At 39.1% G+C, this 26255-nt stretch overlaps 1 protein-coding gene across 6 annotated transcripts in view; it reads left to right on the forward strand.

The window, feature by feature from the left end:
- Nucleotides 1-26255, forward strand: part of NPNT (nephronectin) — a 69566-nt gene that overhangs the window by 6292 nt on the left and 37019 nt on the right. For 4 of the 6 annotated variants that reach the window (XM_032224560.1, XM_032224564.1, XM_032224561.1 and 1 more), the window contains exons 2-3: nucleotides 5835-5935; nucleotides 24217-24267. In XM_032224560.1, coding sequence (XP_032080451.1) covers nucleotides 5835-5935; nucleotides 24217-24267 — 152 coding nt within the window. The remainder of the gene's footprint in view (nucleotides 1-5834; nucleotides 5936-24216; nucleotides 24268-26255) is intronic. The other 2 variants (XM_032224562.1, XM_032224565.1) reach the window with 1 other exon arrangement.

Here is a 26255-nt window from a genome sequence, read left to right on the forward strand (position 1 = left end):
AAAACCAAATGTTATGAATTTAATTTCTGATAAAAGCCAACAATTCATGACTTCATTTTGTTTCATCTGTTGGCTGAACAGTTCCAATGATCCCCTGCCTATCACCTATATTTAGATGATGAAACAGAATTCCCCCGTTGCTGCCTTAACCACCAGCATCATTGGACTGATATTTTGCTTGTGACTGTTTCTCATTTAATACGTCAGTTTATGTCTCTACACCAGTTTGCCATTTTAGATCATACACAGTTATTATCCATGACTGTGGCTTAATGTTTCCTGCTTGTCCCCTTTTCTTGAGAGCTTCTATTTTCTCCAGAGTAGCAGACAGATCAACATCTGCTCAAGGATGAGTTGTAGCAAGCCAAACCACTGACAAATGTTCTGCTAACTGACATCGCTAAGTGGGTCCCTGCATTGCTGAAGCCTCTTCCTTGTCTGGCAAGAAATCTTACCAGATTTATCTCTGTCATATGACCATTCATATGACACCCTTTCCTGTACATACACAGACCAATCCTGCAGGCTTTTATCAGCCGCTTCAAACTGCACTGAACATACATCTGTATCATCTGTTTGATACCATTTGAGCTTGGAACATCAGGCTTATGTATCACTGTTCTATTATGCTTGCTCCCATCTCTGCAAGTAGGGATGGAGAATTCAAGGTGGAAGTTCCCGATGCATGAAATGTGATCTGTTGTATTTGATAAAGAGCTCAGGTGGCACAGTAGTGAGAGTGCAGTACTGTAGGCTACTTCAGCTGACTGCTAGCTGCAGTTCAGCAAATCAAATCTCAGCAGGCTCAAGGTTGACTCAGCCTTCCATCCTTCCAAGGTGGGTAAAATGAGGACCCAGATTATTGGGGGCAATATGCTGACTCTGTAAACTGCTTAGAGAGGGCTGTGAAAGCACTATGAAGTGGTATATAAGTCTAAGTGCTATTGCTATTGCTATTCATTGGAAAGATACTTAGAAGAGACATATCCTGGGAAATAGGTAGTGCAGTACTTAAGGCATCAGGATAGAAACTAGGAGATTTTGAGTTCTAGTCCCACGTTAGTAGTGAACACTGGCTGTTTCACCTTGGGCCAGTCACATACTCTCATTGCAAGGCTGTTGTGGGGAAAATAAAAGTAGAAAGGAGTGTTAGGCATTTAAATTAAGTTATCAAAATAATAAATACTGTATTTTTGGAATATAAGATGCACTTTTTTCCACCCTAAAAGAGGATGGAAGTGTCGGTGATATACACCAAATATGGCCATTTTTTACCTCCCCAAACCCACCCTGCGTGTCCTGTTTTTGCCAAAAATGGGGCATGCAGAGGGTTTGGGAGGCCTGCAGAGTGCTCCTGGGGACTAGGGAAGGCAAAAATGGGATGCATGGGGGGTTTGGGAGGCCAAAAATGGGTCCGTTTTTTGCAAAAATGGGGTGCACAGAGGATTTAGAAGGCCTGCAGAGTGCTCCTGGGGGCCAGGGAGGGCAAAAACTATTTTTTTTCTAGCTGTCCTCTTCAAAATCTTGATGCGTCTTATACTCCCAGAAGTCTATAGTCCGAAAAATATAGTACATTGCCCTCACCAATTCAGATCTAATTGATTATATCCTTCACCTTTGGTGCATGGTAGCAGCTTTGATTCTGAGATAGAAGAGGGGTGATTTGGGAATGGGGAAGATATAATTACACTGATTAACCCCCTTATAATGGAGGGATGAATTCAGGAATAGACAAGTTCCTGACAAGAAGGTGCAAGAGTGAATGCGTGTGGAGGAAAAATTATTTCCAGAAGTAGTAATGGACATCCCTCTCTCTCCACAGATCTTAGGAAGGGGCAGCTTGAAAGAGTTGAAAGAAGGGAAGGGAGAGAATGTGATCCATAATTTATTTATTATTAGAATCATTTCCACTCCACCTAAGAAAGGAGTTAGGAATTGGTTCTTTTCGAGATCCTTGGCCAAGATCAGGACAGGATTCAAAGGGTTAACTAGGGGTGGGCTACTGGGGGTTCACAGGGATTCAGGAGAACCTTTAGCCAAGGTTCTATGCAGTTCGGAGAACCCCCAAATTCCACTCCTGGCTGGCTCCACCCTGCCCCATCCCCCAGGATTCCCCATGTGGCCCATTTTGGATGCAGATAAGTGCAGGGCGCACCGAGGCTTGGGAAGGGCAGAAAACAGGTCTACCGGACATTCAGGAAGACTGGAAATGGGCACGTTTCCAGCCTCCGTGGGTCTCCAGAGCCTAGGGAGAACGTTTTCGCCCTGCTGGAGGATTGAGGAAAGCCTCCAGAGCCCAGGGAGGGCAAAAATGCCCCCTTCCCACCATGGTGCAGGAGGCCAACTAGGCCATGCCTATCATGGCCATGCCCACCCACCAACCGGGCAGAGAACCCCTTGCTAAAACTTTTGAAGCCCACCCGTGGGATTAACGGTTTTCTAGTTGACAAAATAATGGGAATTAAAGGAGTGTCATAGTTTCTTTTTCATAGCTCCCCACTCTTTTGACCAGAGAAGGGAGATTTTCCTAAAAAGGCAAATGGAAGAAACCCAGGATTTAAATCTGGCTATTAAAAGGGATGTGATGGCTCATCAATTAAAGGCACTGAGTTTGTCAGCTGGAAAGCTGACAACCTGGATTTGAAAACCCGAGCACTGCACAATGGGTTGAGCTCCTGTTCCTGCCCCAACTCCTGCCCACCTAGCAGTTCAAAAGCAGGCAAATGCAAGTAGATAAACAGGTACCACTTAGGAGGGAAGGTAACAGCATTCTGTGCACCTCAGTGTAGGGACATGCTGGCCACATGAACACGAAAGTGTCTTCAGAGAACTCTCACTTCTTTGTCTAAGAAACAGAGATGGGCACTGCCCCCTAGCGTCAGACACCATTGGACACACAGAGGATACCTTTACCTTTATTAACATATATTACATGGGAAGATATTGGGATGCTGTTACACAAATAATTCTTTTGTTTATATCCCTTTCCAAATTTAATACACTTAACTGTTTGAACCTTCTGTATCAGAAACTCTTGACAGTTTAAATGTCACCTTTGGATGAGCATCAAATTTATGCCTCTGGCTCTTGGTTTTGACAACTATAGGATGCTCATCTAGAAATCTGTTTGCCTATGTAGGTTAAATGAATCTTTCCCACTGTCCCTGATTTTAAACAAGCAGTTTACTAAAGATACTATGATGGCTCAGGAAAAGGCACATGTCTGTTGAGGACTATGAGAATCCAAGGCATTTGGAAGGTGCTAAATTGCTGCCATCAGATCTTTATTGTGTGTATAACAAACACAAACACACGCACACACACACAGATTGCAGGAATATTACAGGAAGAACAATGTAAATGTCTTTGTAACTCCTATTGCTGCTATCAAGTAGGTCTATCAAATAGTAAAAAATCTCAATGCTGAATAAGTCAGAAGTTAATGATTTGAGCACAAAGTTAACGAAATAGCATGCTGACAAGTTTGCAGCTCAAGTTTAAACATGAATGCAGATAAATGAAATCTGAAAGCAAAGGCTGAAAAGCAGGAATGTGCATGTAATTGCTACAGTTATAATGTGTCAAAATTTGATGAAAAACGCTGATGCAAATTAGGGAATAAGTCATGCAGACTAGAAGAAAATATGCTGGATAGGATCTTAGTTTAAAACTTACCCTTTACTTTATTTATCCTTTTCACCATTTGTTGAATAATCAATATTTATTCCATGGAGTCAATGGATTTGCTCAGGTAAAGCACACTTTACTATTACTTTATAGTGCTTTTACAGGAAAGGTGGCAAACTTTGAATAGCATTGGTAATCAAAGGGATATTACTATAGCTAATCAAAGGACAACACATAATCCTAATGTTTTGTAGCTACTCCAAATTACTGATATATGGTGCCTTCATCTTGAATATGTGTTGCAGTTGTAATTTTTAGCATGTTGGAAGAAACATTTTCTAGCTCAACTCCATAGATAGAATGTCTGATCTTATCTCTGGCATGTTGTATGTCCAATATATAATTAGAGTACAGGATGATACACAGAATGTCGATCTTATCCTAGTTTTAAATCTGAGGAATTGCCTAGAAATCAATATCTTGTAGCTAAGTTGTTGATTTTGTGGTGAATAGCTAGAAATAAAGGCTGATTACCGAGAAGAGTTTGCATGCAACTTGTGTTTTAAGATCCCTTATGAAACTTTGGCTCATGTGGTTAAGTTACCTTTACACAAAAGCACCATAAAGTTTTGATTCACATGGTAAACCTACATGGCATTGGATATGTTGAGCTAATAAGAGATGGAAGGAAAGAGAAACAAACAAACAAACAAAAAAGCTTAAGAGGGAAAAATAATTTCCCAGATCTTTTAAAGATGGGATGAAACAGTAGTTCAAAAACATATGAAAACTTTATGACAGATGGTTTCAAGATGGCATATCGAGATAACAAGCAGTATAAAAACATGCTTTCCATATAATGATAAAATCTGGAAGCTTAAAAATATTATTTAATAAATGACAGCTGAATGTCTGAACCACTTCCAATTAAAAATACAGCATCTGGGATGCAATGAAATTGTTTGAAAGTTCTGCCTATTGAATTAACATCTGCAATAACCATCATATACTACATGTGTCCTGTTACTTGATGTTGCAGTTATCCAGCAGGGCAGTGTGCCTCAGCCTTGGCAACTTTAAGAGGCATGGACTTCAACTCCCAGAATTCCCCAGAGCTGACAGTAGAATTCTGGAAGTTAAATCCATGCCTCTTCAAGTTGCCACGGTATAGGGTATATATAGGAGTTAAGCAGTAAGATATCTCTTCTGCAAGAAGAAAAACTCATAAAAATAGAATAGGATAGAATAAGGACCCAGAAATGCAATGATTAGTTTATTTCTTGAATGTTGATAATAATTTAAAAAAAAACTGGGAAAAAATATTGGTGTAATGTAATTGAACAAAAGGTCGCAGTGCACTCATTTCCTTTCAGTCAGGGTGAAAATTGGATCCAAACATTATACAAAACCAAGTGTTGTGCATATAGTTCTGGTTGGCATATTGAGTAAACTCAGCCATTTGGTTTCTAGTATCATAAGTTAGTATGTTGTGTGAACCCAACCAATTGAGGTTTATTCAGTTCAGCACCACTGGACCATCTGTGTCAAACTTGATTTCGTTGAGGGCCACATCAGGGCAGGGGTGAAATCCAGCAGGTTCTGACAGGTTCTGGAGAATCAGTAGCAGAAATTTTGAGTAGTTTGGAGAACCGGCAAATGCCACCTCTGGATGCCAGCAGAGTGGGGTGGGAATGGAGATTTTGCAGTATCCTTCCCCTGAAATGGGGTAGGAAGGAAGATTTTGCAGTATCTTTCCCCTGCCATGCCCATCAAGCCACACCCACAGAACTGGTAGTAAAAAAAAATCGAATCTCACCACTACATCAGGGTTATTTTTGACCCCGGGGGGGGGGGAGACATCACCAGCTCAACATCACTCGTTTTGGGGGCAACTGTGGTGGCCCGAGCGTTCTGCCAGTGAAAATGGGCTCCCGAGCTCTGTTTTCAGCTGAAACGGCCTCCTGCAATCCTCTGCCAGTGAAAACGGAGCTTGGGAGGGCCGCATGCAGGCCTCCCAAGCTCCATCTGGCAGAGGCACCAAGGGCTAGTCCTTCACTGTTTCCAGGTCAGCCCCAAGGGCCAGGTCTAAACACCTCACCAGCCGGATCTGGCCTGCGGTCCTTGAGTTTAACACCCTTGATCTGTAACTTAATGTGAATTGATTCATTGGGCTTACTCTTTAAAGCTTATTTTTGGTGCTGGTGCAGGTGGCCTAGGCAGATCCTTCCCACAACTGGATTGTGTCGTTTTGGGAGCAGAGTGGATTGCTGCTGGGGCTGGGCTCGCCACGCCTGGGGCCACTGCCAACGTGAGTATCGCCACTGCTGGGGCTTTGTGCCATTCCTCATGGGGCTTGGACACCTCTAATACTGTAATAGCTTTTCTGAAATCCTGAACACTCACTTGATGAAGGGCTTATAATACATACTGGCTATTTCTTTTTCCTGGAGGGACACTGACAGGTTAAAAACTCTGCCCATTGTAAACTCCCAAGTATCCAAGTATTGTAAGTGGCAGAAATAAATAATGGAATCAACTTTTTTTTTTTAACCTCAGTATTAAATTTGGTCTATCGGCTTTAATTGTCCAATTATTTTTTATTTGAAACTTAAATCTTCAATTCACCTGTTCTGTGTGTGAACAATTGCTCTTTAAATGGAATTTTGTGGAAGTATCCTACCTAATTTTTTAAAAAAAAATACAACAAAAACAATCCAGCTCATCTTTTATCTTTCATTTTTCTGTTTATCCTGACAGTGTCCTGTAGTGGTCATTTATTAATAACATTTCTCACTTTTTCATTGTTCTATCAACCCTATAAACTGCCACTCTGAAATGGTATGTTAGAAGCTATGGAAGTGATAAAGATACAGAAATGCTGGCTATTAATTGAATTAAGACAGTTAGCTTGTTAAATCATTATAGTCTTCACACAGCAAATACACATATTAGATATTTATACTTTTGACAAACTGTTGCAAAGTTATTTATGGGATCTTCATAAATCCCCACATTATGAAGCATATGACAGTCATAATCATCTAGTAATCTATAGGTCACTTTTTTCACCCTCATCAAAGTAGGATGGAACTCAATGGCTTCATGATGCTGGTCTCAGCTCTGGCCATTCAAGCCCAGGTACTGTGAGGAGGGTGAACTTCTGTCACTTGCCTCAGCTTCTGTCCACCTAACAGTTTGAAAGTATGTTCTGTGAAAGTAGATTGATAGGTACCACATTGATCGGGAGATGAACTGTGCTTTGATCATGCAGTCAGAATCCTGACGACTCTGAACCTTCCCAGTTGTAGCTCCTGTTTGCAAGCCTGCTCTGGGAAGAGACAGGGCCTTGGGTGATGCTGCAGGAAGAACCATTCTGTGGTGAAAAGCCAGCTGGCCTTCCTGTGGTGCACCTTGGGAAGTACACAGGTTTGTCCTATCACAGGGCTAGTACCTTGGACAGCCAGACTACTACTCTGCAATAGCATTGTGGTCCCCTGGCTACTATAACTATGCCATATGCTAACAACAACAACAACAACAACAACAACCATCGAAAGTACATGACTATGGATGAAACATGTAACAGTGATACCCGTAGTCATCGGGGCACTTTGTACATGTCCAAGAATTTTATAAGATACACCAACAAATTGCAGCTTCCTGCAATAACACCAGCAGAACTACAAAAAACTGCGCTACTCAGAACATCTTATATCTTAAGAAGATACTTAATTGATACCTAGGACACTGGCAGCAACCCGTATCAACCATTAACACCAGTCAATGGTATTTGTGATGCATTTTTGAATGTTCAGTTGGCTGAGTTTCATGTTTAATGAATAAGTATTAATGATAATAATGATGATGATGATGATGATGATGATGATGATGATGTGTCACACTACTATAAAAGCATTAAAATCACCAGATATAAAATGAAAATGTAGATAAATTAAAATTATGAACACAAGATGGCAAAGGAGGGAGCTAGATACAGGGGAGGGAGACGGAGGATTAGCTTTTAATTAGTCAACCACTTCCAGTGTGAAGGTCTCCCACTGCCATCTGGCAGAATCAGGTCTTAAAGCTCTTATTAAAAGTCAGGAGGGTGGGACCCAAGCTCACTTTGAGGGTATGCTGTTCCAGAGGGCAGGAGCCACAGCAAGAAGGCTCTTCTGCTGAACCCAGCTGAAATCCCTTGACCGACAGGATCCCCAGTCGGCCCTCTCTGCCAGCCTGTGTGGGGTGAACTAGTTCCCATTGAGATAAGTTACATATGAGGCAGATATCAGCTTTTCTCCTGGCCAAATTAATATATTCTTTTCTTGACCGACATTTGGTAGTTGCCTTATCCGAATGTTATTCACCAATGTACATCAGTGCAGTCAAGACTTCAGAACTGCATCTCTCATGTTTTTTTTTAAAAATGAAACAAACAGCATTTAAGTTTAATTATCTACTGAAATCAATTTGAATTTTAAATACTTAATCATTGAATGCCTTTTTTCTTCTTTCTTCTTTTTCGTCTTTTTTCCTCTTTTTTTACTTAGCCTCTTCTACAAATTACAAGTTAATTTACATGCAAATCTGGCAACGTAAGCCTCTTAAAATAAATGAAAAGTTAAATAAAAAAGAGGAAAAACTAAGAAGCAGCAAAAATATTTAGAAAAAGCAAAAAATCAATATTTGCTTATTCTTCCCATACCAATATATATCTATTTGAGAGTATGAGAGGGCGGGATTGCTTGCCTTATATATGCGTCTTTGTGAATGTTTTCCTAATTGTGGTGCTGCTTGAATATTAATTTCTGTAAATTAAAGCTGACTTCTGTTTAGACTTGTTTATAATTGCAGAATAGTACAACTGATGAGAGCGAAGTAGAAATAAATTGGAATGCATCTATCTGATCCAGTAGCATTTTCATTGAAACAATCAAAATCCAGCATGAACAAGTCTCATTTTTCAAGCCATACGATATGCATATTGTATTTTATATAGACCATCTATAATAGCTGTTGTTTAGGCTCTGGGAAAACAAACAAAATATTTTAAATTTTGGAAAAAATTAAGTAAGATATAATTTAAAGAGGCTTCATAAATAAACAGGATTTCACCAGATCAGGTGCCTACCCCACTAACGCCTGTTTCATGTGGTCAAATATCTCTTCAGAGATAGTCCTCGCTTAGCAACTGACACAGACAGTGACAGTGTGCAATAATGATGGTGGTAAAAAGGTAGTATTCATTAGTTTGAGTCAATTCTCACATTTATGACCTTCGCAGGTCTGTAAAGTAACAGGAAAGCTAAGGTTCTATTTCAAACACAATAGTAGCTTCACTTAGCAATCATTTCACATAACAATCAAGTTCCAGTCCAGTGGTGGGTTCTGGATCCCGTTGCAACCGCTAAAGTGCAACGGGGCCCGGCATCCTCCACATGAACGTGTGCAGTGCGTACATGCGTCCTTACCTCCTGCGACGCTCTGTGATGCCTCTGCAGCACTCCAGCTGCTCAGCAGACGCGGAAGCCCCGAAGAACTCAAATATAGGTAAGGATGATGGACGGGCTGGTGGGGCCCTCCAAAGCACCATACCGGAACGGTATCCGGTGCTCCTGGCAGGCATCAGTACACCCATACTGGAGGATACCGGTCATAACCCACCACTGTTCCGGTCCCAAATGTGATCACTTAAGGAGGACTAATGATTTGGCACACTGAGGTCTTAAAAAAGATCTTAAAATTCAGAAACGCTGACTGGCTGGCTGGCTGGTTAGCTAGCTTGCTTACTAGGAAGAAGGAAAAGATGGAGAAGGGAGTTCTTCAACTACAGGTAGACCTTGGCATACGACCACAATTGAGCCCAAAATTTCTGTTGCTAAGTGAGACATTTATTAACTGACTTTTGCCTCATTTTACAACCTTTCTTGCCACAGTTGTTAAGTGAATCACTGCAGTTGTTCAGTTAGTCACACAGTTGTTAAGTGAATCTGACTTCCCCATTCATTTTGCTTATCAGAAGGTTACAGAATGTGATCATATGACCCCGGGACACTGCAACCATTATAAATATGAATGTCACTAAATAAGTCGACGACTCCCTGTATGCATTAAAGTTCTCCAGGGCTTTATAAATTCGGACCTGTGGAGAACAGTGTGGAAGACTGTTTATCTGACACTATGGATACAGTGTGATTAAAACATTCAATCATAGATGTAATGATGGTGACATGTATAAATATTTGAGTTAAAATACTTAAGTTAATATGAATTATGTTTGTTGACTGTGGAAAAGATGCACGGAAGTTTTTTTTTTGTAACCAACTGATACATTTTCTATAGCATGTAAAGAAGGATGCTGTATTTGTTTTAAATAAAAAATAAAAAAATATTAAAAAAAACATTCAATCACATCAATAAAGTTGGGAATTCCTTTGACCAGCTACAATTTCCAAGCCACTTTTAAAAGTAGCCCCAGGTGATATACAGGACACTACTGTAGAATGGAGGTGAGAGAGAGCTTGCCTTATTTTGGCAAAACAATATTATAGAAGGAAAAAATGACAAAAATTCACTGTATTTTTAAATCTGTATCAAGATATAGTTAGGCTGGGGATCTGATTGCTTATGCTTTATATGATTGAGGGAGTCAAACTATTTTCCAAGGGACCTGAGGATAGAACAAGAAGCAATGGGTGGAAACCAATCAAGGACAGAGGCAACCTAGAACTAAGGATAAATTTCCTGACAATTAGAACAATTAATCAGTGGAACCGCTTGCCTCCAGAAGTTGTCAATGCTCCAACATTGGAAGTTTTTAAAAAGATATTGGATAACCATTTGTCTGAAGTGGTGTAGGGTTTCCTGCCTAGGCAGGGAGTTGGACTAGAAGACCTCCAAGGTCCCTTCCAACACTGTTATTCTATTCTCTTTAAAATACCCAGAGTATGTTGGGACCCACTCTCCATGGCGGATGAGTCATGAAGCAGATATGAGATGTGAATTTCTATATCACTTGCTCAATCAATCACACCAAAGGCAGAGGGCATAATTTTTTTCTTATCATGCCTGGGAGATAACTGGGTTTTTGAACTTTAGAGTAGAATATCTAAGCAGAATATCTTAGCAAACAAACTGTATGTTTTGGCATTTGGCATAGTCTGCCTAAGACTAGCACATCACTTTAAAGTTAATATGCAACCTTGTGCTATGGGATGGAAAGAGAACTCCAGTCTCTTAGGTGGGGCACTAAACAAATTACAGAGATTCGCAGTTTTCTTTCAGGTGCTTTTCAAATAATACCTGGATAATGCCGAGTTGAAGGATTGGGTTATACATCAAAATACTGTGGGTTTGCTGTTGCTATTATACAATAGCAAGATATTCTTTTGATTTCTCTCTCTCTTCTTTTATTTTCTTATTGGATTCCCATTGAAATTAGTAGAGGTTAAACTGTTTGACTGATCAATATCTCAGTTTCTATAAAAGTAATCTCTGGCAGAAGAGATCTGAGATTTGACAAAGGTGTTGTAAATCTTTGCAAGGATTCTTCTGGATATTGGGATGCATATAATGTTGCCTCAAAACCATCCATTACCAAAGGTGAAAATGCTCTTAGTCTGTCCTTCTCCAACTTGGTAAACTTCTTCATCTACAGGGACCAAAGCTCCCAGAATTACTAACTACACAGTAACCTCCAACACTTGGCAAAAGGCTAAATTACAAGAGAATGCTTCAATGTTGACCACACCTCATTCCTAAGAGGTCAGTAGGGGTGTGCATAAGCGCACCAGCGTGCCTAATATCCCTGTCCCTGTCCATTTATTTGTATCCATTTCCTATGTTCTTATTCATGTTTACTCTTTAAAATGCGATGTAAGTAAGCAAATTAATAGCTCGAGGTTGGGGAATGGCTGACTTAGCCAGATTACAGGTCCATCTAATCTTAGTATTAACCTTTCCAGGAAAAGGACCAGAAAACTGTAATCTTTTGATATATTTGAAATTTTAAGGCTATCTTCTGTAATCAAAGAAATGGTTGGCACAAATGCACACCGATTCACAAAATGGCTAGCACAGCTGATCCAGCTTTCCCGGGGAGACTGATTTATTATAAGACAAGCTGGTGAGGTTGTTCTTGGTTGGTCTCTTTATTCTACAGGATAATCATGGCGAACTATTTGCTACCGTGTTTTCCCAAAAACAAGACAGGGTCTTATTTTCTTTTTACTCACAAAATATGGCTTGGGCCTTATTATGAGGAGAGGGTTTATTGTTTTTGGGTTTGCCAGGCAGCTGCTCCCTTGTGAGTGGGCTCCCAAAGAGCCAGGCACAGCCTCATGGGCGAACAGCTGTGTTGCGCTGTCACAGCAGCGCAACACAACAACCATGAAGCGACCACGCTCACGAGCAGCCACCCAGCAAACCCCCTTTCCAGCCGGGCACAGTGCCATTCACTGACCTAGGGGTATCGCCAAGCTGCGTGAGCACTTGTTTGCTGCTGCCCGGCTCCCGTGACTTGGCGCCTTCGAAATGCCAGAGAATGGCACTCTGCACGGCTGGAGAGGGGGGTTGCACGAGCGGCTGTTCCGTTCTCACTCACATCCCTCCAGCCTCATGATGTCCTGGCCCAGCTCTCCCTGCAGAGCTAGAGAACCTCCTTTGCCTCCGCTGCCGCCACTGCCATCCCAGCGTGGCTTTTTTGGCAGCTTCCAAACTGAGTCTTCCAGCAATGGCCGCTCTGGGCATATGCTCTATGGTTGTACACTCTGCCAGCAGCTGGTCCACAACCATAGAGCGTACACCCAGAGTGGCCATTGCTGGAAGACTCAGTTTGGAAGCCACCAAAAAACCCATGCTGGGATAGTGGTGGTGGTGGTGGCAGCAGCAGATGCCTCTGCGATGCTCCAGCTGTTCGGCGGAGAGTCGCGCAGGTGCTGTACATGCCATGCATGTGCGCGGAAGCACCAATGAGCTTAAAGACAAGTAAGGACTACGGGTGGGTGGGTGGGTGGGCCCTCCGGAGCACCATACCAGAACTGTACCCGTTTGCCCATACTGGGGCATACTGCCTGCAACCCACCACTGCAGTACATGAAAAAGCCCGCCCAAATATGAATGTTCTAAGTTTCCCTCCAAAACAGTTGCAGTTAACAACTAGAGTCATCTAAAGGTTACTTTCACTTTAGCAGGGCTTAACACAACTATATCTATCTATCTATCTATCTATCTATCCATCCATCCTTCCATCCATCCATCCATCCATCCATCCATCCATCTATCATCTATCTATCTATTCAATACATAAATCTCCCTCTCCCTCCCTCTCCCTCTCTCTCTCTCCAAGGCTATAGCCCTGATTAAGGTGTCATGGTCTGTATAAGTAGCTCAGAATTTAATTCCTGTATAGTCAGAATTTAATTCCTGTATATAACTCAAGAAGAAGGCAACAGCATTTAATTTTTTATTACTAAAAGATATGGAAATATTAGATGTTGATAAAGAATATTTATACCTTAGGTTTGAAAAGAGGTCTCTTTGATGCTCTCTGAACTTGGTTGCTTTCTTGCAGACATTTCATTACTCAAACTAGATAGCATCATTGGTGCTCTGCATCATCAGTGCATTGATAATATTGCCTATTTTGGATAATGAAATATCTGCAAGAAAACACTCAAGGCTCTGAGAGCACCAAGGACGGCTCATATTGGATATTCTTTATTTTCTTGCATGCATATATGAATAGTTCCCACCTCACTTTCAATTCTATATTGGCTACTTTCTTCTTCTTAGTCTTTCCAGAAAGCTGATGATAGCAATCAAATCTGTGTGAAAATTCTAGTATTGTTCCAATTTTAAATTTTACTGAACAGATTATCCATCTGTATTATATACAGTGCATTAATCATCCCGAAGACAATAACGGCAGAATAGTTCACTAAATCCTGATAGACAATTCTGATTAATTCCATATATTTATGTAGATTTATTTTGCCTTTGTCCTGGCTGGAAATTTAATTCTTAATGTTTTTTTTCAAGATTTCAACTAGATGTAGTGGGTTTTATTATTTGGTAAGCTATTTCTGTTTGATTAGAAAACAATCAGGGTTTGAGGTGAGCCAAGGTTCAGAGGGTGATTCAAGCTTGATCCAGTCATGGATTTGTACCACAAAATGTATATAATTATGGTCTCATAATTGCACTCATCTGAATGTCTGCTTTTCCCACTGCTTCACAACAGCTGAAAAACTAAAGAGGAAGGAAACTCCTAACTTCCACAGGAATGTAGTTTTCCAAGCCCTTGTATCTTCATAGTTCAGCTATCTCTATATTCTCCAGTCAGCACAGAATGACAATTTAGGACACATATTGAGGTCTTTGTAAAAGCAGGAACAGCAATCACTCTTATCTTCATCTTGCACCTATTTCCAGCACTACTAGCCCACTTATTTCCTGTGAGAAGACAAATTACTGGTATAGAAGTCATCATAATTTATAATGAAAAACATTTTAAAAATCTATTTGGATTTTATGCATTCAGCTTGGTTCCAATAATGGGTGAGGATAAAGTTCTCAGTAGAATGAAACAAAATAAAAGAAAAACAAAACTATTCTGATTTCCTGACTTGAGTTTAATATGAAAATTGCCTTTTCATATCTTTCTCTGTGTGTGTGTGTTTGTGTGTGTGTGTGTGTGTGTGTGTCTGTTTAAATTAAAAAGCCACAGCCCTGATAAAGGTTTCAAGTTCTGTATAAGTTGCATAGTTTATATCAAAATGTAATTATTGTATACAGCTCAAAAGGAAAGCAGCATTTTTTTCTAATTAAAAGATATGGAAATACTGATAGAGAATATTTGTACCCTAGGATTAAAAAGAGGTGTCCTTGGTGCTGTCTGAATTTAGTTGTTTTCTTGCAGATGTTTAATTATCCAAACTAAATAACATCAGTAGAAACAGAACAGTGGATGGGTATCAAAAAATGGGAGCTGTTTTAAAAGTTTGCCCTCCTATCTTCATACTACTGAAATTTCCACTTATGCTTTTCAAGACTGGAAGCTTCAGAGGAGAAAGGATTTCATTGACTTCAAAGCAAGAGATGCAAAGAAACAAATGCTCCCTTTGTGCAATATGATCTTCCAGTTCCAAGAAGTAGCTTGGCCTAGGAATCAAAACTGTGACAATTGAAGCATCCTCTTTAGTGATCACTAGAAAGTAACAGGTGATGGGTATTGTGGCATGCAGTCTGAATGGCAATTGTAGGCTGACACTGATCACCATAATATCCTTCTCATTTTTGGCCATACGACAGCCAGCTTTGGATCGGTTCGACTTAGAAATCCTTAATGTTAAAAGCAAAGTTTTATTATTTGTTTTAGCAACAAATTAGTGCTGTCTGAAAGAGCTCACCCCCCAACCGTTCCCAGTTTTATGTGACTATTCACATCAAAAGTAAAGGAAAGGGGTAAAGATTAGATAGTGTTTTATAGATCTTAGATTTTATCTAAGAATTTGAAAAGAGTCGAAAAGGAAAAAGAATTCTAATATAGACACAGAACAGTACATGAGAAATTAAAATTGGTAGCTGTGATTTGTATATAGTATGTGTGTGTGTGTGCGTGCATGTGCATGTGAAAGCTATTTTTTATACCTACATCTAGTCCTCGACTTACAACTGTTCATTTAGTGACAGTTCAAAGTTACAAGGGCATTGAAAAAAACCAACATTCCCATGGTCATGTGATCAAAATTCAGATACTTGGCAACTGACTCATTTTTATGTGGATTGCAGTGTCCCAGAATTGTGTAGTTCCCTTTTTGTGACCTTCTGACAAGCAAAGCCAGATTCACTTAACAACTTTGTCACTAACTTAATTGCTGCAGTGATTCACTTAGCAACTGTGTCTAGAAAGGTTGTAAAAATATGGGAAATGTCTCACTTAGCAAGATAAATTTTGGGCTCGGGTCTGGTCGTACCTTGAGGACTAACTGAATTGAACCTATCTTGGGATTTTAACTAATTTTATTAGCAGCTCAGCACACTCTTTCATAGTAAAGCAACATAGCATAGCAGTGGATGAATTGGATAACTGGGGAGATTCTGGATATATAAACTTTTTTTTAAATTCTGTTAATCATTGGAAGATATTAATTTGGGTTGTGTAACAATTTTCCCTTTAAAGATAATTAAGGATGAAGAGGTTAATGGCTGGCATGTTGAGGATTGCTCTTTGTATATGGGTGTAGGTACATATATAATTGAGGGGTCCTTGGTACTCTCTCAGCCTGCTTGTTTTCTTGCAAACATTTCATTACCCGAACTAGGTAACATCATCAGTGCTCAATAGTACCTAGTTAGGGTATTCACATGTTTGCAAGAAAACAAGCAAGCTCAGAAAGCACCAAGGACCCCCCATTTCAACCCTGAGCTACAAATATTCTCCTTTATTTTTCCTGCCTACGAAAGGCAGGAAAAATTACTCTGGAAAAGAGACATTGGATATGTAACATAAGGAAGGAGGGATCATTCTGCTTATTTGCAAGATCCCTGTTAAGATCACAGCCTGAGCATCCAACTCTTAGTTACTTCTTATAGAAATACTTTGCAGTATTTGGCTGGTTGGTTTATTTATACCATATCAGCCTAGCCTGCTCTGATTTAAAAATATTCTTTGGAATGATCAGAAAGATTTGTTTGATAGTAACTTTACTAAAGTTGAAGAAATAACCTTGCAAGCTGCAGTTCAGGAGCTTGTATCCTACAGGCTTAATTTGGGTTTCTGACTGTGCATTTATGTAGTAACTCTGTAGAGATAGGCACACCGGAAACAGGATGTGTCTGTTTTTCAGGGTTAATTAATTCCAGAGATTCCTACCCTGTCTCCCTGAAAATAAGACCTCCCCCAGATAATAAGCCCAATCAGGCTTTTAAGCGCATGCACTAAAATAAGCCCTCCCCCAAGAATAAGCCCTCCTTGAAAATATTGCAACGCAGCAGCAGCCACAAGGTGACCATGCTCGCTGCCTCCTGCACCTCAAAAATAATAAGGCCTCCCCGAAAATAAGGCGAAGTGCTTATGTCAGGGATCAAAAGAAAATAAGACCCTGTCTTATTTTTGGGGAAACATGATAGAAGGGACTCTGAACTCCCCAAAATGACATCTGTAAGCAGCTTTGGGGAATTCATCACAATTCCCTCCAGAGGAGAGTTGCAATCCATGGAGGTGTAGAGAGGCATTAGGTAGTAGAAAAAATCAGGACTGTTAAAAAAAACCCCTGCATTTCAGTTCAAACTGTACGTATGGCAGACAGACCTAAATTTAAAACAGTTCGTTTAGTGAACTTTCAAAGTTACAACAGCACAGAAAAAGTGTAACGACAATTTCTCACATTTACAACTGTTGCAGTCATGTGATCAGAATTTGGATGCTTGACAGCTGACTCATGTTTATTATGCTTGCAGTGTACTGAGGAAGCCAGATTCACTTAAGTGTTACTCACTTAACATCTAAAGTGATTCACATAACAACTGTGGCAAGCAAGGAACCAATAGAATATGGGAAAGTTCTTGCAAAATTAGGCCTGGGGATACTACCTAGGAAATGCCCAGATAAGACCCAGCATAGATTGCAACTAGATAGTGATTAGAGCAAGAGTTTCAAAAGAGACCCTCTCTAATTTCCTCGTCTGTAAAGGAGATGGGGAGGAAATTGTACTTTCAAACTTATAGAGTTCTGTTAAGGTAGCTTTACAATAAAATAGAATTAGCTCATCGGGTTGGGTTTCTTGTCTGAACTAGTAAAGTTGACAATAACTCTATTAAAATGAAAGAAAATCGAAGTAGCAAATTTGATGCGGTTAATATGAAAAGCCCAAAGGCACAATTGTTGTTGTTTTCTATGTAATAAACAGGTGTTATTTAAGTCATATGCCATTTTGGAGCCAATTTGGTTCCTTAAGGCAGAGGTAACCCAGCCAAATCACTCCTAAGGAGCAGGGAACTTTTGCTAATATAATTAGGCTGGCAATTTGGATTATACATCTTGAAGTTAATAGTAAAATGCAGAACTATTAACTGGGTGGCTGTAAATAAAAGCATTTAATTTAGCTTCATTGTTTTTGCAGGAAATAGTATACATACATTTATATCACACTACAATCAGAGGTGGTATTCAGCTGGTTCAGACCGGTTTAGGGGCACCGGTAGCAGAGATCACAGGTGGCCCTGTCCACCTCCCCTGGTGCTATGCCGTCCTCTTTAGCCACATTTTTTTTTAGGCTGGGGCTGGACGCATATGTGGAAGGCATGAGAGAGAGAGCAATGTGTATGCGCAGAAGGCCAGGTGCATGCGCAGAAGGCACACAAAATGAGTATGCACACGCCGGGTGAACTGGTAGTAAAAATAAGTGAAACCCACCACTGACTACAGTATTCTCTTTTGGGATGGACAACACAATACAAAGTGTAGCTATGTAGTAATGGCTAATACATTGAAGAAATGAAAGACATGGAGTACAGAAAAAGAAATAACAGTGAAATCTAGATTATAGCAGCTGCATTTGCTATGCCCTTCATGCCTTTCCAACCGTTCGACCTTATTATGAGTTTTCTGCTGATTGTTAGATCAACAATTCAAAGGTAGGTTAGATAAACATTATTACTAGGAAAATGTAGAGAGCCTGGATCACTTATCAGTACAGGTAGTCCTTGACTTAGAACCATTCATTTGATGATTGAGGTTACAACAACGTTGACAAAAGTGATGTATGACTCTTTTTCACATTTACGACCTTTGCAGCATCATGTGATCAAAATTCAGACACACATGGTTGCAGTGTCCCGGGGTCATGTGATCAACTTTTGAGACCTTCTGACAAGGAAAGTCAATGGGGAAGCCAGATTCACTTTACAACCATGTTACTAACTTAATGACTGCAGTGATTCACTTAATCACTGTGGCAAGAAAGGTGGTAACATGGGGCAGGACTCAATTTTCGCTTAGCAGCAGAAATTTTGAGCTCAAATGTGGTTGTATGTTGAGGATTACCTGTAAATAGGTGTCCTAAATATGATATGAGTTGGGTTTAATTTCCTTGATGCTTTGGTGTTATGTACTTACAGATGTGATCCAAAGTATTGGAACCCTTCCATGTTTTCTTAAAGAATCCCAATGTGTCATGAAAAAAGTTGGATATATCCCAAGTACATGGCCTCCACACCATTCTTTATTCCACAATCCATAGAGCAGATATTTGCTTTTGATGTATCACTTAACATATTCTTAATAAACTTGATTGCTGCTCTTTTATGTATACCATCTTAAACAAACATTAAGCATTGTTACATGCAATCTCTTCTCTACGTACTCTGAAAGTACAGCAATAACAGAGGTGTAAGATGTTTCCTTTTAAAACTTCAGCATAATAGGGTAGCCTTTAGATTTAGGAATTTAAAAATACATAATCAGTTATTTTAAAATACAAGATGGCTTCATTTAAAATACTTCAGAAAGATAAAAGGGGCTGAGAACAATATCTAAGTTATGTTTGGGGGCTAATTTATCTCAAGATAATTATCATCTGTTCTTTGTAGTTGGCTGTGATTATAACCTCTGGAAAAGTCTTTTTTTTGTGGCTGGGAATGTGGTTTTCAAACTCTTAAAACTTACCTTCTGGGTTACTCAGCTACATGCAGATTGTTTATTTTTGCAGCACATTTGTGTCTATGAATGTGTGCAAAGACCTCTGTGATGTCTGTTAATTTGGTCAAAGACCGTTGATTGGTTTGAAAGGATATTGAAAACTCTTTAGAGACAGATGTTCTCACAATTATTAAAGCCAGCTCAAAAAAATAAATAAATTACATTAGCAGGATTTAGCTTTTATGATTCATGACAGATTATTCAGTTTGCAGAGATGATAATTTTAAAGGTACAACTCCATTCAGATAAGCAAGAAGTTTACAAAAATTTAGAAAGAGTGAAATAGCAATAGCTATAGCACTTATATACTGCTTCATAGTGCAGCCCTCTCTAAGCAGTTTATAGAATCAGCATATTGCCCCCAACAATCGGGGTCCTCATTTTACCAACTTCAGAAGGAGGGAAGTCTGAGTCAACTTTGAGCCTGGTGAGAATCAAACTGCTGGCAGTGGGTAGAGTTAGCCTGCAATACTGCATTTTTAACCACTGCATAACCATGGCTCCCTAATAAGCTCTGATTCATTGTACCCCCTCCTATGAAGAGTTATCATAGGATGTAGTTTTGCTCACTTTATTATAAAATCCTGAATTGTATACTTTCCATGCTTGTCAATCGATCAATCCTACTTTTAGTGTGATTCTCTGCCTCATTTAAAGATAACTCTGAGTTGGCTAAAGTAATTTGTGGAAAGCAAATATGTATAGGAAATAGTCAGTTTAGTTTCTGATGTTTTTAATTTTTTTTTAGCTTTTTCTTCTACTGATATTTTTCTTTTTTAGAACAAAACCCCACTTATTGACAATATCGACAGTGCTGCAGAATAAAATTGCATCTTTTTTTAATTTACATCTAGCTAAACACTTAGAGAAGAAGCTACAAAGACCAAGTGGCTTCAGTTATAGAACACTCCAATCTCGAATACGGTTTATTTGTTTTGGTGAAGCATGTATATTACTGAAATGCAAATGATAAAGAAGTAAAGTATGCTAACACAAATATGGTTCATTTGTTTGATTGGTTTCGCTTGCTCTGTGTTGCATGAACCCAACTATTAAAAGTTATAACCCATGTGGTTGACTTTAACATGTGTATACTCTACTCAACAAATTGTAGCTTAACAAACCAAGTCTAAACAAGATAAGTGAATATAATTGTTAAAACTTCCTTCTGAACAAAACTGTTTAAGATTGCATGGTTAATGATGCACACTTTGTAGTAAAAGCACAGAAAGCATTCTCACTTTCACATTAATACAAGTATCTTAAGAATTTTTCATATGTTTTAAGGTCCACAGACATTGCAGATAGTCCTTGGTTTACCAACCATAATTTAGTGACCATTTGAAATGATGACAGTGCTTCAAATAAGATCTTGTGGCTGTTACAGTGATTATGATTTAGATCAGGGGTGTCAAACTCATGATGACATCACGTGATGTATCACAACCCTCCCTTTGTTAAATGGGGAGTGGGCGTGGCTAGCACGGACCGCATCTGGTCCGTGAGCCGCGAACTCAACACCCCTGATTTAGATGCTTGGCAACCAATATGCATGTAGAATCTTGTGGTCATGTGCTCGCCATTTGAAACATTCAGAGCCATTTTCCAACAAGCAAATTCGATAGGGAAGCTAGCAGAAAGTTGCAAGTCACGTGATACCACATTTAATGGCTATGCTATTTAATAATAGGGTTGCCGGCCTCTCTTGTGGATGGTAAGTGAGGATTACCTGTGATCAGATTTAAAGACTTCATTGCCAGCCCAGAAATATAAGATAATATATTGCTGGACTACAGTAGTTTGCCACAGTCAGAAAACTGCTTTCAGCTTCAAAGAATGCTCATCTTCCACTTCTGTTCCTAAAATTACTTTCTAAGCCAACATCATGAAAACCCCTTTGATCATGAAAATGCTTCCAAAACACTGACTTTGTTTAACTACTTCACTAAAACACAGACAAAATTTATAGGGAGCTTCATCAAAAAGAGCCCAGGAAACATTGCAACTCAACCCTTTGCATGCTTCTGCCCTCTCGCTACAGCTGCAGAAAAAAAAAATGCTTGAGAAAATACTGTTTCTTTTTTATGCTTTGGGGCTAAAACTACTTGTTAAATTCTGCCCTTTCAAAACATTAATGTTCCTTTTAATGCATGTTTATTATTAACTGTGGAATTTGTTTTTGAGTGTTGCCAAAAGATATCATGGAAGGGGAAAACATTATTTTGGTGGGGAGAAGAATTATTATGTTTTTAATGCAATTCTGTATATTAATTTAAGGTAGCTTATTCTGAGAATCAGGTTTTTGGCCCTGATCATGCTCGGTTCCAGAGTATAAAACTTTTCCATTACAAAAAAAAAAGTAGTGGTACAATATGGGGTGGTTATTTTCACTCTCTTAAGTTTTAGTTTATGAATCTGAAATATTATAAGCTGAACTAATACAGAATTGCATTATTTTGTTTGCCCAGAAAAGAATGAGATTCTGTTATTCCTTTTTTCCTCCTCTCTAATGATAGCTTGAAAAAGGCTGATGGCAAAATTTCAAAGGGAATATGCATTGCATTTTTAAGGAAACAGTATCCATTGTGACAAAATTTGTGCTCATTAGGAATTTTGCTTTTCTCTCTTACTTTCATGATGCACAAGTGAACAACAGGAGCAAGCAAACTCTCTTCATACATGAGAGGGAAGGAGAACAGGCAACTGCCTTTTCTTCGTTGCTAGTTCATATAACATTGGACCATGGTTTGCTATTCGACCTAAACAAGATTTAGGTCAGAACTTACTCTTTTTGTCCCTGGATCTTGAATTACATTATTTTAAATAACTGAAATTGAAATGAAACTGAAATGCTACCGAGCTGTGGTGGCAAAGTGGTTAGAATGCAATATTACAGACTAATTCAGCCCACTGCTGGCAGTTCGATTGTGACAGCTCAGGGTTGACTCAGCCTTCCATCCTTCCAAGGTGGGTAAAACCAGATGGTTGGGGGTAATATGCTGACTCTGTAAACTGCTTAGAGAGAGCTGTAAAGCATTATGGAATGGTATATAAGTCCAAATGCTATTGCTGTTGTGTTTCTTCTCTAGCATTTCAGTTTAATTTCAATTTTGGAACATCGTGGCTTGAAAGGTTAAAATCACCCAATGCTACAACTTCAGCAAATTAATTATTGCAACCTTTTAAACTACTTTGGGTTGCAGGCCCCCTTGTTCTTGGAGTGCCTTATTATCATTACTGCTAACATGATTTTGATTTTTATCCCACTTTATCTCTAGGAGCTCAAGCAGTGGGTGAAATGCTACCGGTTCGGACTGGTTCGCCCGAACCGATAGTAAAAGTGCTACTGGTTAGCCCGAACCGGTAGTTTAAAGAAATGAAACCAGTTCGGGTGAACTAGTTTTTCTGACGATCAGCTGTGATGCATGATTTATATCAGGTAGAAAGCAGGATTTCCTGCTTTCTAGCTAATCTAAATCACGTGGCACAGCGGATTCTCCCCCCTCGCTGTTCGCTTACCTTTGTAGGCGCGCTCGGTAGCAGGCTCCGCCCACCCACCCAGACATCATCACACCATTTTTCATGCTTTGCGCATGCGCGGGAGATACTGTGCATGCACGGAGGTGGGCACGCACACTCACACTGTTACCGAACCGGTAGCAAAGGTAAGTGGATTTCACCCCTGAGCTCAAGGTGAAATTTCATGGACATCTTAGCATCAATTGATGCTGGACCTTCCCAATTCCAGACAAACATCTTAAATCTTGGCTTTTTAATAATGGCAAACTTATAAATTGTTGAATAAGCCATAATAGCCTAGTTCAGGAAAAATACTAAAGCATAAATCATAGTTTACAAACAACAATGGTTAAGTTCATATATCACACAAGCCAACGCCAAACAAATAAAAAAGCCCCCAATCTATAAACTGCTGTAATCCAATGTATTAAAAATGCAACAATTTTAATTATCAATTGTCTCACAATTGATAAAACATTCTACTTAAATTCCGAAATTTATGAGCCTCGGTTGCATAGTGGTTAAAGTGCAGTACTGCAAGCTACTTCTGCTGACTGCCGACTATCTGTAATTTGGCAGTTCAAATCTCACCAGGCTCAAGGTTGACTCAGCCTTCCATCCTTCCAAGGTCGGTAAAATGAGGACCCAGATTGTTGGGGGGCAATAAGCTGACTCTGAAAAACCGCTTAGAATGGGCTGTAAAGCACTATGAAGCACTATATAAGTCTAAGTGCTATTGCTATTGCTAAATGAATGGCTGTGTTAATCTACAGCAGAAACTGTCAAGGGTTTTATGGCATCTTAGTAGTCATTAAGTTTGTTGTCTTGAGCTTTTGTGCACTTGTAGTCTCTAAGATGCCCAAAGGTTCTTTTTATGTTTGCTAAATTTATAAGTGATGTCAATTAGCCCCAAAATGGATACTATAGTTGGATAGAAAAGGACACTGTTTCTTTAAAAGAAAAAAAAAATATTCTGAATATTTCAATTGCATTTGAACTGGGATTTTGAAATAAACTGTTTTACCACAATGTATTGTGTGGTGAGATTAGGAAGCCTATTTCACTACCTTTGGAGTTAAATAGGTCAAAAAGGAGCCGCATGACACAATGTCTTTTTGTTAATTTTATACAGAATGTATCTCATTGCAAACCCTCATAGCAAGTTAATGACATATAAGGTATTCTTTTTTTTTACATGTGTCCCAGTTTATTATTTTTTTTGCTTCAGAAAATTTTTTTAAGAATGTTCAGTGTGTGTTAAGTCTGCAGGAATGTAGCAAGTTGATAAAATCCCATCCAAGTTCACCCTCCTTTCAGGAATATTTTTTAAAAACAGCTTGAATTGCTTTTTATGGAAATTTGTTTTGCAGCTTTCTACATCTTAAGGCAGAGAATAGCCAGGATAAGGTGCCAACCCAAAGGTTAGCTGAACATATTTCTTAAAATAATTTTGGCACAATGGTGTTTTGGAGCTATAACTGATAATTTGGGGAAATAATATTATTCATGTAAATTCAGAAGAAATGTGTATTTGTTTTATTTATTATTTTAAGGCAATGAAACTCTTTTTTTTTTAAGCATTCCCATACAGTGGAGGATTTCATAACTAATATGAATCAATTGTGGCATCATTTTCAGTTTTATAGATAAGATATTAGGAAAGTCTGTTCTACATTGTTTATCAATTTACAATGTTAAACAATGCTATACTGTAACATGGTCATTTATTTCAGTGTTGTTGTATGCAAATGAATCACTGTCAGAAATAGTGACCAAGCTAGCAATGTTCTATATGCTTACCTGGGAATACCATGAAACTTCCTTATGAACAAATCTTGTTAGGATTGCACTGCACCTCTATGCATGTTTCCTTAGAAATATTTCTGATGGTATCTAGCTGGGTCCCATCTAGGCGTCCAAAATCCAGAGGAGAACATAGCATATGTGGTGTCCTATTGGATTGTACTGTTGGCCCATCTATACAGCAGACTCTTCCAACACTCGCCAGCCAACTACATGGGAAAGCCCACAGTTGGCCTTCAGTGGTGGTCACGCTGCCATCCAGCTAATAGCTATTAACCCCATGACATTTGCAACTGCCCAGCAACATTCAATAGCTATGCTCAGCCAGTGGATTTCCAGATCTGTTAGGATTGAATTTCTAGGAGTTGCAGTCCCAACACATCTAGAAAGAGAAAACCCAGTGCACATAAAATTAATCTAGCTGCCCTGTGCCTTGATTTATGTAATGCAGGCATATAACTCAAGACAAGACCCTCTGCTGTGGAATCTAAAATATATTTACTAATTCAATTAAAACTAATTGACAAGGATTCAGAATATTTCTAATCACAATAGCTCTTTAAAAGTTCCTAAGCAAATATCTATCTAGGCACTCACTAAAGATTTACTTCTCAACATGTTTGCTTCACATTAAGGTGTCCCAACAGATTTGATATCTGGGTTATATTCCTCTGAAAGATTCTTTACACTATTCTTTTTATACATCCAAGTGAATCTTGGAATTTGGCTTACAAACATATAATTATGTATAGAATAGGGTTGCTACCACCAAGGGTGCCATTTGGACTGAATGTAGAAGAAGAATACCCAGCATTTTCTGGGGAAGGAGACTTCCTGTGACTGGAATCAGTCCATATCCTTCCACCCATCTAGGATGCTGCTATAATGATTATTCTTTTTTAAAAATTACATTGACATTTAATAAAGAAGTTGAGATGAGGATTCTATATAGAGATAATGTTGTTCCTTTATGGACTATGTTCATAATTTTGAGATTTTTCCCAATCTTCTAATTGCTGCAGAAGATAAAGCAAGGAATCCTAGAATGGACTTCAGCCCAGGGTTTATATGGGCTGAAGTCCATGCCCATATATTTCGAGAGAAAATTAAGTTTTAAGTTATCTGGATATTTCCATTTCTCAGGCCAAAATTATGGGTGGCTTTGTTTCCAAATCAGTGTCAACCTCCCTTGTGGCAACTTGTTTGCCTGCCATAGTATTTGAGAATCTGCTTCAGACATTACTGTCTGAATAATTCCACTGAACTTTCTGGAGACATTCCAATATTATGTACTACACTAAGGAATGTTCACCATATATTATCTTGATTTACAGTATAGATGTACTATTACATGAAAAATCCAAGTAGTTTAACTTCTGGGCATTGGAGATATTTTTGTCCATGAGTGCAATGAAATAACACTTTCAAAATGTAAAGAAGTGCATTATTTGCTGGGATTGGTTCATACACAACTCTAATCTAAAGTGGCAGTGATTTAACCAGTTGAAAATCTCTCTGGAATCCTAATGCCTGCTATATTTAAAATAGACAGAATATTATTTTCCTTGCATTTGGCACTGTCATTCCAAGATGATAGAAGAAAAGA

The sequence above is a fragment of the Thamnophis elegans genome, chromosome 9 (assembly GCF_009769535.1).
Source record: "Thamnophis elegans isolate rThaEle1 chromosome 9, rThaEle1.pri, whole genome shotgun sequence".
Classification (NCBI taxonomy): Eukaryota; Metazoa; Chordata; class Lepidosauria; order Squamata; family Colubridae; genus Thamnophis; species Thamnophis elegans.